We start from the raw sequence: 12,842 nt of genomic DNA on the forward strand, positions 1-12,842 counted from the left end.
TTATGTCAGCAAGTACAGGTTCCAATTACAATTACACGATTTTCAGTGTCTATGTCTAGTATAATTCAATTTGTCTTATGAACAAACAAATTCAAATGCAGAAAGTCCTTGCCTATCTGAACTGGAGTTGTTACAATCATCTAAGCCTTGAGATATTAACATAACCTAAGGAATAATTTAATTCCAAGACTCCACTTCATATTTGCATCACTTTGGGATGTATTGCAGAACTCGACAAGGCTTCTTTGGCAGCATCTCTGAAACCCATCTTTAAAAAAATAAGGGCAGCAGACATCCTGACTTGCACATATATCATCATTTCTCCATTGTTGATGTCTCTGAGTTTCCTATCTCACACCATTGGCAGGAAAATCCTGACCAATGGAGCAGTTCAAAAGGGTAGTTTACCATAAATAAGAGATGGGCTGTAAGTGCCAATCCAGCCACTTATAGCCACAACCCAAGAACAAGTGCATATTGCAATAGTGCAGTCACAGGGCAGGCATTTCTGTTTTCATATTGTGCTCTTGTCAGGCTCAAAGCAAGAGTAGTTTCAACATTAGTTAAGAGCACTTTTTGCTGCTTAGTTTACGCTAGTTACATCTGTATCTCATCTCTGAAATTTCTAACACATCAAGTGTTCTCATGTATGAGTCACAAAATGGTACAGAACATAGTCAAGATGACTAATGGGATGGTATCCTTTATTCCAAGAGGAATGGAACATAAAAGTAAGCATGGCATGCTTCAGGTAGGTAAAAACAATGACTGCAGATGCTGGAAATCAGATTCTGGATTAGTGGTGCTGGAAGAGCACAGTAGTTCAGGCAACAACCAAGTAGCTTCGAAATCGACGTTTCGGGCAAAAGCCCTTCATCAGGAATAAAGGCAGTGAGCCTGAAGCGTGGAGAGATAAGCTAGAGGAGGGTGGGGGTGGGGAGAAAGTAGCATAGAGCACAATAGGTGAGTGGAAGAGGGGATGAAGGTGATAGGTCAGGGAGGAGAGGGTGGAGTGGATAGGTGGAAAAGGAGATAGGCAGGTAGGACAAGTCCGGACAAGTCATAGGGACAGTGCTGAGCTGGAAGTTTAGAACTAGGGTGAGGTGGAGGAAGGGGAAATGAGGAAACTGTTGAAGTCCACATTGATGCCCTGGGGTTGAAGTGTTCCAAGGCGGAAGATGAGGCGTTCTTCCTCCAGGCGTCTGGTGGTGAGGGAGCAGCGGTGAAGGAGGCCCAGGACCTCCATGTCCTCGGCAGAGTGGGAGGGGGAGTTGAAATGTTGGGCCACGGGGCGGTGTGGTTGATTGGTGCGGGTGCCCCGGAGATGTTCCCTAAAGCACTCTGCTAGGAGGCGCCCAGTCTCCCCAATGTAGAGGAGACCCCATCGGGAGCAACGGATACAATAAATTATATTAGTGGATGTGCAAGTAAAACTTTGATGGATGTGGAAAGCTCCTTTAGGGCCTTGGATAGAGGTGAGGAAGGAGGTGTGGGCGCAGGTTTTACAGTTCCTGCGGTGGCAGGGGAAGGTGCCAGGATGGGAGGGTGGGTTGTAGGGGGGCGTGGACCTGACCAGGTAGTCACGGAGGGAACGGTCTTTGCGGAAGGCAGAAAGGGGTGGGGAGGGAAATATATCCCTGGTGGTGGGGTCTGTTTGGAGGTGGCGTAAATGTCGGCAGATGATTTGGTTTATGCGAAGGTTGGTAGGGTGGAAGGTGAGCACCAGGGGCGTTCTGTCCTTGTTACGGCTGGAGGGGGTGGGGTCTGAGGGCTGAGGTGCGGGATGTAGACGAGATGCGTTGAAGGGCATCTTTAACCGCGTGGGAAGGGAAATTGCGGTCTCTAAAGAAGGAGGTCATCTGGTGTGTTCTCCACCACAGAGTTGGACCAAAGGGTCAGTTTCCATGCTGTATATCTCTGTGACACTATGACTCTATGGCATGTGTTGTTCCACAAGGCTCAATGTTGAAATATACAACTTTTCACTTTATACATTAATGATCTAAATGAAAGAACTGAGGGCATTCTGGCCAAGTTTGCAGACAATACAACAATAAGTAGAGGACATGTAACATTGAGGAGGCAGGGAGACTGCAGAAGGATTTGGACAGGTTAGGAGAGTGGGCAAAGAAGTGGAAGATAGAGTACAACATGGGGAAAGTGTGAGATCACGCACTTTGGTAGAAAGCATACAATCATGGACTATTTTCCAAATGGGGAGAAAACTCAGAAGTCAGAAGATCTAGTCCAGGATTCTCTCAAGGTAAACTTGCAGGTTGAGTCAGTAGTGAGGAAGACAAATGCACTGTTGGCATTTATTTTGAGAGAACTTGAAGATGAAAGCAGAGATGTACTTCTGAGGCTCCATGGGGTCTGGTCTGACCACATTTGAAGTAGTGTATGCAGTTTTGGGTTCCATATCTCAGGAAGGATATACTGGCCCTGAAGCATGTTCGGAGGAGGTTCATGAGAATGATCCCAGGAATGAAAAGCTTAACGCATGAGGGACATTTGAGGACTCTGGGTCTATATTCAATGGAGTTTAAAAGGACGAGAGGGGATCTAACAGAAATTTACAGATTATTGAATGGCCTGGACAGAGTTAAAGTTGGGAAGAGGTTTCCATTGGTAGGAGAGATTAGAACCCAAGGGCACAGCCTTATAGTAGGAGAAACTTATTTAGCCAGAATGATGAATCTATGGAAGTCACTGTTGCAGAAGGCTGTGGAAGCCAAGACATTGAATATATTTAAGATGGAGATCAATATGCTCTTGATCGTTAAGGAAATCGAGGGTTATGAGGAGAAAGCGGGAGAATGGGTTGAGAAACATATCTCAGCCATGATATGGTGAAAGGCCAAATTTCATGCTCCTACATCTTATGGTCTGATCTGCTGTCTTTGTCCTTCGAGATGGTCAAGGTCGTGAACCTGAAAGGTGCTGTTAAAAGGAAGCCCGCTAAAGGTTACAACAGTGCATTTTGTAGATGGCATGTATTGCTGCCACAGTGCAACAGTATTAAAGAGAGTGAATTTTAAACCTGATGGATGAGGAACCAAATTAATTGAGATACCTCCCTTCCTTTACTCCAATGCCCTCCCTGGTGCCACACACCCACGCGCCGCCCTCCCCCCCCCCGCAACATCCCCAGTTACCCCACACACTCTCTCTCTCCCACGTTACACCACACACTCACCCCATTACCCCACACTCTCCCTCCCTGTTACCCCACACTCTCCCTCTGTTACCCCACACACTCTCTCCCTGTTACCCCACACACTCGCTCTCTCCCCGTTACCCCACACTCTCCAACCCGTCACCCCACACTCTCCCTCCCCGTTACCCCACACTCTCCCTCCCCGTTAACCCACACTCTCTCACCCCGTTAACCCACACTCTCTCTCCCCGTGACACATTCACCCAGTTACCCCACACTCTCCCCGTTCCCACACACTCTCTCTCCACCGTTAGCCCACACTCTCTCTCTCCCCCCTTTACCCCACACTTCCTCCCCATTACCCCCCACACACTCTCCCCCCGTTACCCCACACTCCCTCTCCCCCCGACCCCACATTCACCCAGTTACCGCACACACTCTCTCCCCGTTACCCCACACTCTCTCTCTCTCTTCACCCCCGTTACCCCACACTCTCTCTCTCTTCACCCCCGTTACCCCACACTCTCTCTCTCTCTTCACCCCCGTTACCCCACACTCTCTCTCTCTCTTCACCCCCGTTACCCCACACTCTCTCTCTCTTCACCCCCGTTACCCCACACTCTCTCTCTCTCTTCACCCCCGTTACCCCACACTCTCTCTCTCTCTTCACCCCCGTTACCCCACACTCTCTCTCTCTCTTCACCCCCGTTACCCCACACTCTCTCTCTCTCTTCACCCCCGTTACCCCACACTCTCTCTCTCTCTTCACCCCCATTACCCCACACTCTCTCTCTCTCTTCACCCCCGTTACCCCACACTCTCTCTCTCTCTTCACCCCCGTTACCCCACACTCTCTCTCTCTCTTCACCCCCGTTACCCCACACTCTCTCTCTCTCCCCGTTACCCCACACTCTCTCTCTCTCCCCCGTTACCCCACACTCTCCCTCCCCCTCCCCCGTTACCCCACACTCTCTCTCTCTCCCCCGTTACCCCACATTCTCCCTCCCCCTCCCCCATTACCCCACACTCTCTCTCTCTCCCCCGTTACCCCACACTCTCTCTCTCTCTTCACCCCCGTTACCCCACACTCTCTCTCTCTCTTCACCCCCGTTACCCCACACTCTCTCTCTCTCTTCACCCCCGTTACCCCACACTCTCTCTCTCTCTTCACCCCCGTTACCCCACACTCTCTCTCTCTCTTCACCCCCGTTACCCCACACTCTCTCTCTCTCTTCACCCCCGTTACCCCACACTCTCTCTCTCTCTTCACCCCCGTTACCCCACACTCTCTCTCTCTCCCCGTTACCCCACACTCTCTCTCTCTCCCCCGTTACCCCACATTCTCCCTCCCCCTCCCCCATTACCCCACACTCTCTCTCTCTCCCCCGTTACCCCACACTCTCTCTCTCTCTCCCCCGTTACCCCACACTCTCTCTCTCTCCCCCGTTACCCCACACTCTCTCTCTCTTCACCCCCGTTACCCCACACTCTCTCTCTCTCCCCCGTTACCCCACACTCTCCCTCCCCCTCCCCCGTTACCCCACACTCTCTCTCTCTCCCCCGTTACCCCACACTCTCCCTCCCCCTCCCCCGTTACCCCCTTTCCCCCCTCCCTCGGCCCCACACTCACTTCCTGACGTGTTTGAACGGGAACCTCAGGTCGAGACTCTGCAGCCACTTGATGACCTCTCGGGTGAGTCCAGCTCGGGCCGGAACCGGGGCGAAGGCGCTCCAGGTTTCTGCGGCAGGCCGGGGCACCGGGGCGAGGGTAGGGGGCCGTCCTGCAGGCTCGGGGATCCAGCACTGGGAGCTCCCGGGGGGCAGGGGCGGGAGAACGTTCATCCCGAGGATGGAGCCGTTGGAGCGGGAGACGGAGGCCGCGTTCCCTGTCTCCATGGCGAAAGCCGGAGGGCGGAGCCTGGGGTTTCCGTAGCAACCGCGCGGGGTTGGGGGAGGGGGTACCCATGACGATGCGAGGCGGAGCCTCAGGCGACGTGGGCGGGGCAAGGTGTCCCCATGGCGACCGTGGGGCGAGAGGAGTCGCCATGGTGACAATGGGGCGGGGCAATGTCTCACCGCGGCGTCCGGGGGGGCGGGGCAAGGAGTTCCCATGGCGACAGGGGGTGGGTCAAGGAATCCCCTTGGGCGGGGCGCCGACTAGCTCCGCCCCTTTTCCCTCCTGCTCTGGAAGGCCCTACCTTTGATTGACATTCATGTTGCCACTAGTGGTGGCTGGAAAAGCACAGCAGGTCAAGCAGCATCCGAGGAGCAGGAGACAATTTTGGACATCAGGAAGGGGGTTGAGAGACAAATAATGGTGGGACTAAAGGTGGCTGGAAAGGCAATAGTTAGATGGAGGTGGGGGCTGATGGTGATAGGTGGGTGGGGATGGTGGAGCGGATAGGTGTGAAGGAAGATGGACAGGTAGGACAGTCCAAGAAGGCGGTGCCCAGTTGGAGATTTGGATCTGGGAGGGCAGATTTGGAAACGAGTGAAGTCGAGTTGATCCCATGTGGTTGGAGGGTCCCAAGACGGAAAATGAGATGTTCTTCCTCCAGGCATCGGGTGGCTAGGATTTGGTGGTGAAGGCCCAGGACTTGCATGTCCTTAGGGGGGAGGGAGGGGGAGTTGAAGTGGCCGGCCACAGGGTTGTTTGGTGTGTGTGTCCCAGAGACATTTACTGCCTTTGCTGTTTGAATTCATGTATTGCTGGACATTGGAGTGCATTTGGGAAAATTAACAAACAGTGAAATTCACAACTAATCTCAGAGGAACTGTTTGGGCAAAGTTCACAACACAGAATCAGATAAGTTAATTGTTTTAAGTGGCCGACAGAAAGTCTGCAGTAACAAGTATAGTGGGTTCGTTCTTGATTATATGTTTTTTGAGATATGTCTCTTGATTAAACTTAAAATATAAGCCATAACTATTATTTTAACCTGGGGCAGTGTTTGTAGAGGAATAAGATGGTGTTATTTTCTGGGTCTGTAGATTGTGAAGGAGCAAAAATAGCCTTTAGTAGAGTGATATGCGCTTCTTGTCAGATGTGTGAGTTTAAATAGAGTTTTAGGGTTTCTGCAGATTATATCTGCAATAAAATGCTGTTGGTTGTGAATCTTATCAGATCAAAGGGATTGGTTGGAGAGACAGTTAGAAGCAATGAGGAATTTGCAACAGTATGTGATGGATGGCAGTTATAGGAAGGGGGAAGCCTCAGATATAGTCACATAGATGGGTTAACTCCAGGAAAGGTAAGAGAAGTAGGCACCTAGTGCAGGAGACTTCTGTGGCTATACCCTTTTCAAACAAGTATGTTGTTTTGGAAAATGTAGGGAGTGATGGATTCTCAGGGGAACGTAGCACGAATAGCCAAGTTTCTGGTATTGACGCTGGATCCAATGCAATGAGGGGTACATCGGGTTCCAAGAGATCAATTGTGTTAGGGAATGCTCTAGTCCGAGGTACAGACAGACGTTTCTGTGGCCAGCAGCAAAAAATCAGAATGGTGTGTTGTTTCCCTGGTGCCAGATCAAGGATGTCTCAAAGAGGGTGCAGAATGGTCTCAAGGGGGAGAGGGGCCGGCAAGACGTCATTGTCCACATTGGAACCAACGAAATAGGAAGGGAAAAGGTTGAGATTCTGAAGGGAGATTACAGAGAGTTAGGCATGAATTTAAAAAGGAGGTCCTCGACAGTAGTAATATCTGAAATACTCGCGGAGCTACAAGCTAGTGAGGGCAGGAGTAGGAGGATAGAGCAGATGAATGCATGGCTGAGGAGCTGGTGTATGGGAGAAGGATTCACATTTTTGGATCATTGGAATCTCTTTTGGGGGAAGTGACCTGTACAAGAAGGACGATTGTACTGAAATTGGAAAGGGACTAATATACTGGCAGGGAAATTTGCTAGAGCTGCTCGGGAGGATTTAAACTAGTAAGGTTGGGGGGGGCTGGGATTCAGGGAGATAGTGAGGAAAGAGACTGATACAGTTGAGATCAGAAGTGAGTCAAACAGTCAGGGCAGACAGGGACAAGGTAGGACTAATAAATTAAACTGCATTTATTTCAATGCAAGGGGCCTAATAGGAAGGCAGATGAACTCAGGGCATGGTTAGGAACATGGGACTGGGATATCATAGCAATTACAGAATTACAGAAACATGGCTCAGGGATGGGCAGGACTGGCAGCTTAATGTTCCAGGATACAAATGCTGCAGGAAGGATAGAAAGGGAGGCAAGAGAGGAGGGGGAGTGGTGTTTTTGATAAGGGATAGCATTACAGCTGTGCTGAGGGAGGATATTCCCAGAAATACATGCAGGGAAGTTATTTGGGTGGAAGTGAGAAATAAGAAAGGGATGATCACCTTATTGGGATGGTATTATCGAGCCCCTAATAGGCAGAGGGAAATTGAGAAACAATCTGTAAGGATAATATGGTAGGGGACTGCAATAGTGTTAAGGGCTTAGATGGAGAGGAATTTGTTAAATGGGTACAAGAAAGTTTTCTGATTCAGTATGTGGATGTACCTACTAAAGAAGGTGCAAAACTTGACCTACTCTTGGGAAAAAGCCAGGACAGGTGACTGAGGTGTCAGTGGGGGAGCACTTTGGGGCCAGTGACCATAATTCTATTAGATTTAAAATAGTGATGGAAAAGAATAGACCAGATCTAAAAGTGGAAGGTCTGAATTGGAGAAAAGTCAATTTTGATGGTATTAGGCAAGAACTTTCAAAAGCTGATTGGGGACAGATGTTCATAGATGAAGGGACGGCTAGAAAATAGGAAGCCTTCAGGAATGAGATAACAAGAATCCAGAGAAAGTATATTCCTGTCAGGGTGAAAGGAAAAGCTGGTAGGTATAGGGAATGCTGGATGACTAAAGAAATTGAGGGTTTGGTTAAGAAAAAGAGGGAAGCATATGTCAGGTATAGACAGGGTAGATTGAGTGAATCCTTAGAAAAGTATAAAGGCAGTAGGAGTATACTTAAGAGGGAAATCAGGAGGGCAAAAAGTGGACATGAGATAGCTTTGGCAAATAGAATTAAGGAGAATCCAAAGGGTTTTTATAAATACATTAAGGACAAAACTACAGAGAGAATAAGGCAGCCTTTGTGTGGAGCCGCAGAAAATGAGGCAGATACTAAATGTGTATTTTGCATCAGTATTTACTGTGGAAATGGATATGGAAGATATAGTGTTCCATATCTGTACCTCTTATGCTCGCATACAAATCATTTATGTAAATGACAAAAAGTAGAGGGCCCAGCACCGATCCTTGTGGCACTCCACTAGCCACAGGCCTCCAATCTGAAAAACAACCCTCCACCACCACCCTCTGTCTTCTACCTTTGAGCCAGTTCTGTATCCAAATGGCTAGTTCTCCCTGTATTCCATGAGATCTAATCAGTCTCCCATGGGGAACCTTGTCGCACGCCTTACTGAAGATATAGATCACATCTACTGCTCTGCCCTCATCAATCCTCTTTGCTACTTCTTCTAAAAACACAATCAAGTTTGTGAGACATGATTTCCACACAGAAAGCCATGTTGACCATCCCTAATCAGTCCTTACCTTTCCAAATATATGTACATCCTGTCCCTCAGGATTCCCTCCAACAACTTGCCCACCACCGAGGTCAGGCTCACTTGTCTTTTGTTCCCTGGCTTGTCCTTACCGCCCTTCTTTAGCCAACCTCCAGTCTTCTGGCACCTCACCTGTGACTATCAATGATACAAATATCTCAGCAAGAGGCCCAGCAATTACTTCTCTAGCTTACCAAAGAGTTCTAGGGTACATCTGATCAAGTCCTGGGGATTTATCCACCTTTATGCATTTCAAGACATCCAGCACTTCCTCCTCTGTAATATGGACACTTTGCAAGGTGTCACCATCTATTTCCCTGGTTAATAAGTTTGCAGATGACACCAAAATTGGAGGTGTAGTGGACAGCGAAGAAGATTACCTCAGATTACAACAGGATCTTGACCAAATGGGCCAGTGGACTGAGAAGTGGCAGATGGAGTTTAATTCAGACAAATGCGAGGTGGTGCATTTTGGGAAAGCAAATCTTAGTGGGACTTATACGCTTAATAGTAAGGTCCAAGGAAGTGTTGCTGAACAAAGAGACCTTGGAGTGCAGGTTCATAGCTCCTTGAAAGTGGAGTCACCGGTCGATAGGATAGTGAAGAAGGCGTTTGGTATGCTCTCTTTTATTGGTCAGAGTATTGAGTACAGGATTTGGGAGGTCATGTTGCAGCTGTACAGGACATTAGTTAGGCCATGTTGGAATATTGTGCGCAATTCTGGCCTCCTTCCTATCGGAAAGATGTTGTGAAACTTGAAAGGGTTCAGAAAAGATTTACAAGGTTATTGCCATGGTTAGAGGATTTGAGCTTTAGGAGAGGCTGAACAGGCTAGGGCTGTTTTCCCTGGAGCACCGGAGGCTGAGGGGTGACTTTATAGAGGTTTACAAAATCATGAGGGGCATGGATAGGATAAATAGATAAAGTCTTTTCCCTGGAGTTCCCCCAGAACTAGAGGGCATAGGTTTAGGGTGAGATATAAAAGAGACCTAAGGGGCAACATTTTCACACAGAGGGTGGTATGTGGATGGAATGAGCTGCCAGAGGAAGTGGTGGAGGCTGGTACAATTGTAACATTTAAAAGGCATTTGGATGGGTATATGAATAGGAAGGGTTTGGAGGGATATGGGCAGGGTGCTGGCAGGTAGGACTAGATTGAGTTGGGATCTCTGGTCGGCATGGACGGGTTGGACCATGCTGTACATCTCTCTGAGTCTATGACTCTATGTTCCCTAAAATGGGTGGCAGTAAGAAGAAAGTCACTGCTTGAAGGCCATTCAGCCCATGGTGCCCATCTAGCTATTCAAACAAACATCATTATCTTGTACCAATCTCCTGCCTTCTCCCCATATCCCTACACACCATTGCTATCCAAATAATCATCCAATGCTCTCTTGAATGCTTCTATTGAACCTGCCCCCACCACTTTTTCAGATAATGTATTTAAAATATTCACCTTGTGGAGAAGTTTTATTTTAATCATATCGCTGTTACTTCATTTGTACATTACTTTAACTTTGTGCCTTCTCTATCCTGTTCCCTTTCCAAGGAGAGACAGCTTCACCCTATCTGTTCCATCTAGTCCACACATGATTTTGTAAACCTCTTTCAAATCACCTCTCAGCCTTAATGTCACCAAGGAGGACAGTCTCAACATCTTTGATCTATCCTTGTGATTGAAGTTTTTCATTCTTGGAGCCATTCTTGTAAATCACATTTGCATTTTCTCTGACATGTTCATATCTTCCTACACTGTGTCACCCACAACTGTAGATAATACTCCAGCTGAGGTCTAAAAAATGCCTCAGAGAAGATCAACATCATCTCCTTTTTGCCATTGTACTCTTCGCCTTTGTTAATAAATGGTACTGTATGTTTAAATTCTCCACTTGTCTTGTCATAATCAATGATCTGTGCCTATATTCACCCATGGCTCTCTGGCCCTGCACTCTCTTTAGAATGATGTGGAGATGCCAGAGTTGGACTGAGGTGGATAAAGTTAAAAATCACACAACACCAGGTTATATACCAACAGATTTGGACTGTTTGACTATAACCTGGTGTTCTGTAATTTTTAACTTTGTCCCTTTAGAATTGCATGCCTATTGTGTGTTGTCTTTCAATGTTCTTCCGACTAAAGTGCATCACCTCATTCATTTCTGCATTGAACCTTATTTGTATTTTCTTTTCCATTTATATAGGGCTTTCAGCATGGCACCTTCTGGGGTAACTCAGGGCAAGACATTGTCACAAATGCAGTGGAGTCCTCCCAAAGGCAAACTCCCTAATGAACTGACTCTCATCATGCTTACTGTTCTGGCAGGTCATAACATGGAAGCCAAACACTTACAAGTATTTTCTGTCTTGTGAGTTCAAGCCAGATGAATAGCTTCCGTACTCTCTTTCTGTCCAAAACTGCAAGCAAGTAATGAAGGTTCTAAGCACAAATGGCTCACCCATGAGACACAATGTATGACAGAGGAATTTTGATAACACCTTATGTGGGCCAACTTTGACTGCCATGACAATCACTAGATTCATGACACAAATATGGTGACGCAAGGATATAATCCTTAAATTATAGGAAAATATAGACAAGCTAATCAATTAGGTCTAACAAGGCCAGGGATACACATTAAATGGTAGGACATGAGGAAGTGCAAGGGATCAAAGAAACCTTAGAGTGTGATGTCCATAGCTCATTCATTTCCCTCATGCAAGTCATCGAAGTAAATTGTGCATAAATGTGACTCCAGCACTGATCCCTGTGGCACTCCACTCGTTGCAGGTTCCCACTCTGAAAATGCCCCTCTTATCCAAAGTTAGTTCTCTATTTTACTAATATAATACTATGAGATCATGGCTGATCTGATAATCCTCCACACCACTTTGCTGCCTTTTCTCCATAATCCTTGATATCTTCACTGATTAAAAATCTGTCCATCTCAGCCTTGAATATGCTTCATGACCCGGCCTCAACAGCCCTCTGCAGTAAAGGATTGTGCAGATTTCTTCTCATCTCCCCCTTAAATGGACTACCTAATACAGAGGAACTTTGATTATCAGGCATTCAATTATCCACATGTGGGATTATCTGGCAAAATTGCAGTGTCCCAATGCTCGCCTAAACTACGTTATCCGGCATTCGATTATCCAGAATTCAATTCACGGAATGAAATACCACCCACCCGTGTCCTTTGGATAATCGAGGTTCCTCTGTATTCTGAGATTTTGCCTCCAGGCCCTCGACTGTCCCACAATGGGAAATGACCTCTTCACATCTGGAGGGGAATGGGATGGAGGGGGAATGAGAGGAACTGAGTAACTAAGTCTGCTCCAGAAGAATAGGAGTGGCTTCATTACATTCTCTGCTTCTCATTTTGAGCTCTTCCACTGTCTGTCCCCCTCCCTACCCCTAATATCCCCTCCCTCCATGACCTTTCCTATCCCACTAATCTGGCTTTGCCAGCCCCTGTGCCTTCCTTCACCTTTTGTGAATGTCAAATAAAGAATTGCATCAGCTACATCTTTTTTAAAATTCAAATGCATTGTGTCAAAACAATAATACATGAGTCAATTTAAGCAATAAATGCACATGAACATGTTGCATAGATTTAGGAATTGATAACTTTAAAAATGAAAGCCTTTTCACAGGATGGGTTGTTCACAGTGGATGCCTGACAACTTTAAACCTATAGGTTTAATTAACCTATAGGTTAATATCTTACTATATATCTTGTTAAGTAGCCTAATGTGTAGTGCCTTATCAAATGCCTTCCAGGATTCTAGATATATTGGATCCACTGTTTCCCTTTACCTCTCTTGCCTCTTACTTCCTCAAAGAAATCTCATAAGTTTGTCAGGCAAAATTTCCCCTCATGAAGCCATGCTAACTCTGTTTGGTCATATTGTGTATTTGTAAATGCTATAGTGTTAGATGCTTTATAATAGACTCTAATATTTTATCAAGAAACTTTATTAACCTAACTGGTGTAAAGTTACCTGTTTTTTTCTTGTTCCCTTTTAAAATAATAGTGTTACGTTGAAAGTTTCTCAATTTTCTGGGTCTTTTCCAGAGTCTAAGAATGTTTGCAAGATCACTA

At 46.8% G+C, this 12,842-nt stretch overlaps 1 protein-coding gene across 1 annotated transcript in view; it reads right to left on the reverse strand.

The window, feature by feature from the left end:
• spata4 (spermatogenesis associated 4) overlaps nt 1-5,094 on the reverse strand; it is a 33,896-nt gene extending 28,802 nt beyond the window's left edge. Inside the window, exon 1 of the mRNA XM_072594586.1 lies at nt 4,788-5,094. Coding sequence (XP_072450687.1) covers nt 4,788-5,053 — 266 coding nt within the window. The 5' untranslated portion in view covers nt 5,054-5,094. The remainder of the gene's footprint in view (nt 1-4,787) is intronic.
• Nucleotides 5,095-12,842: the final 7,748 nt, after the last annotated feature.

Source organism: Chiloscyllium punctatum, chromosome 2 (genome assembly GCF_047496795.1).
Source record: "Chiloscyllium punctatum isolate Juve2018m chromosome 2, sChiPun1.3, whole genome shotgun sequence".
In the NCBI taxonomy this organism is placed as follows: Eukaryota; Metazoa; Chordata; class Chondrichthyes; order Orectolobiformes; family Hemiscylliidae; genus Chiloscyllium; species Chiloscyllium punctatum.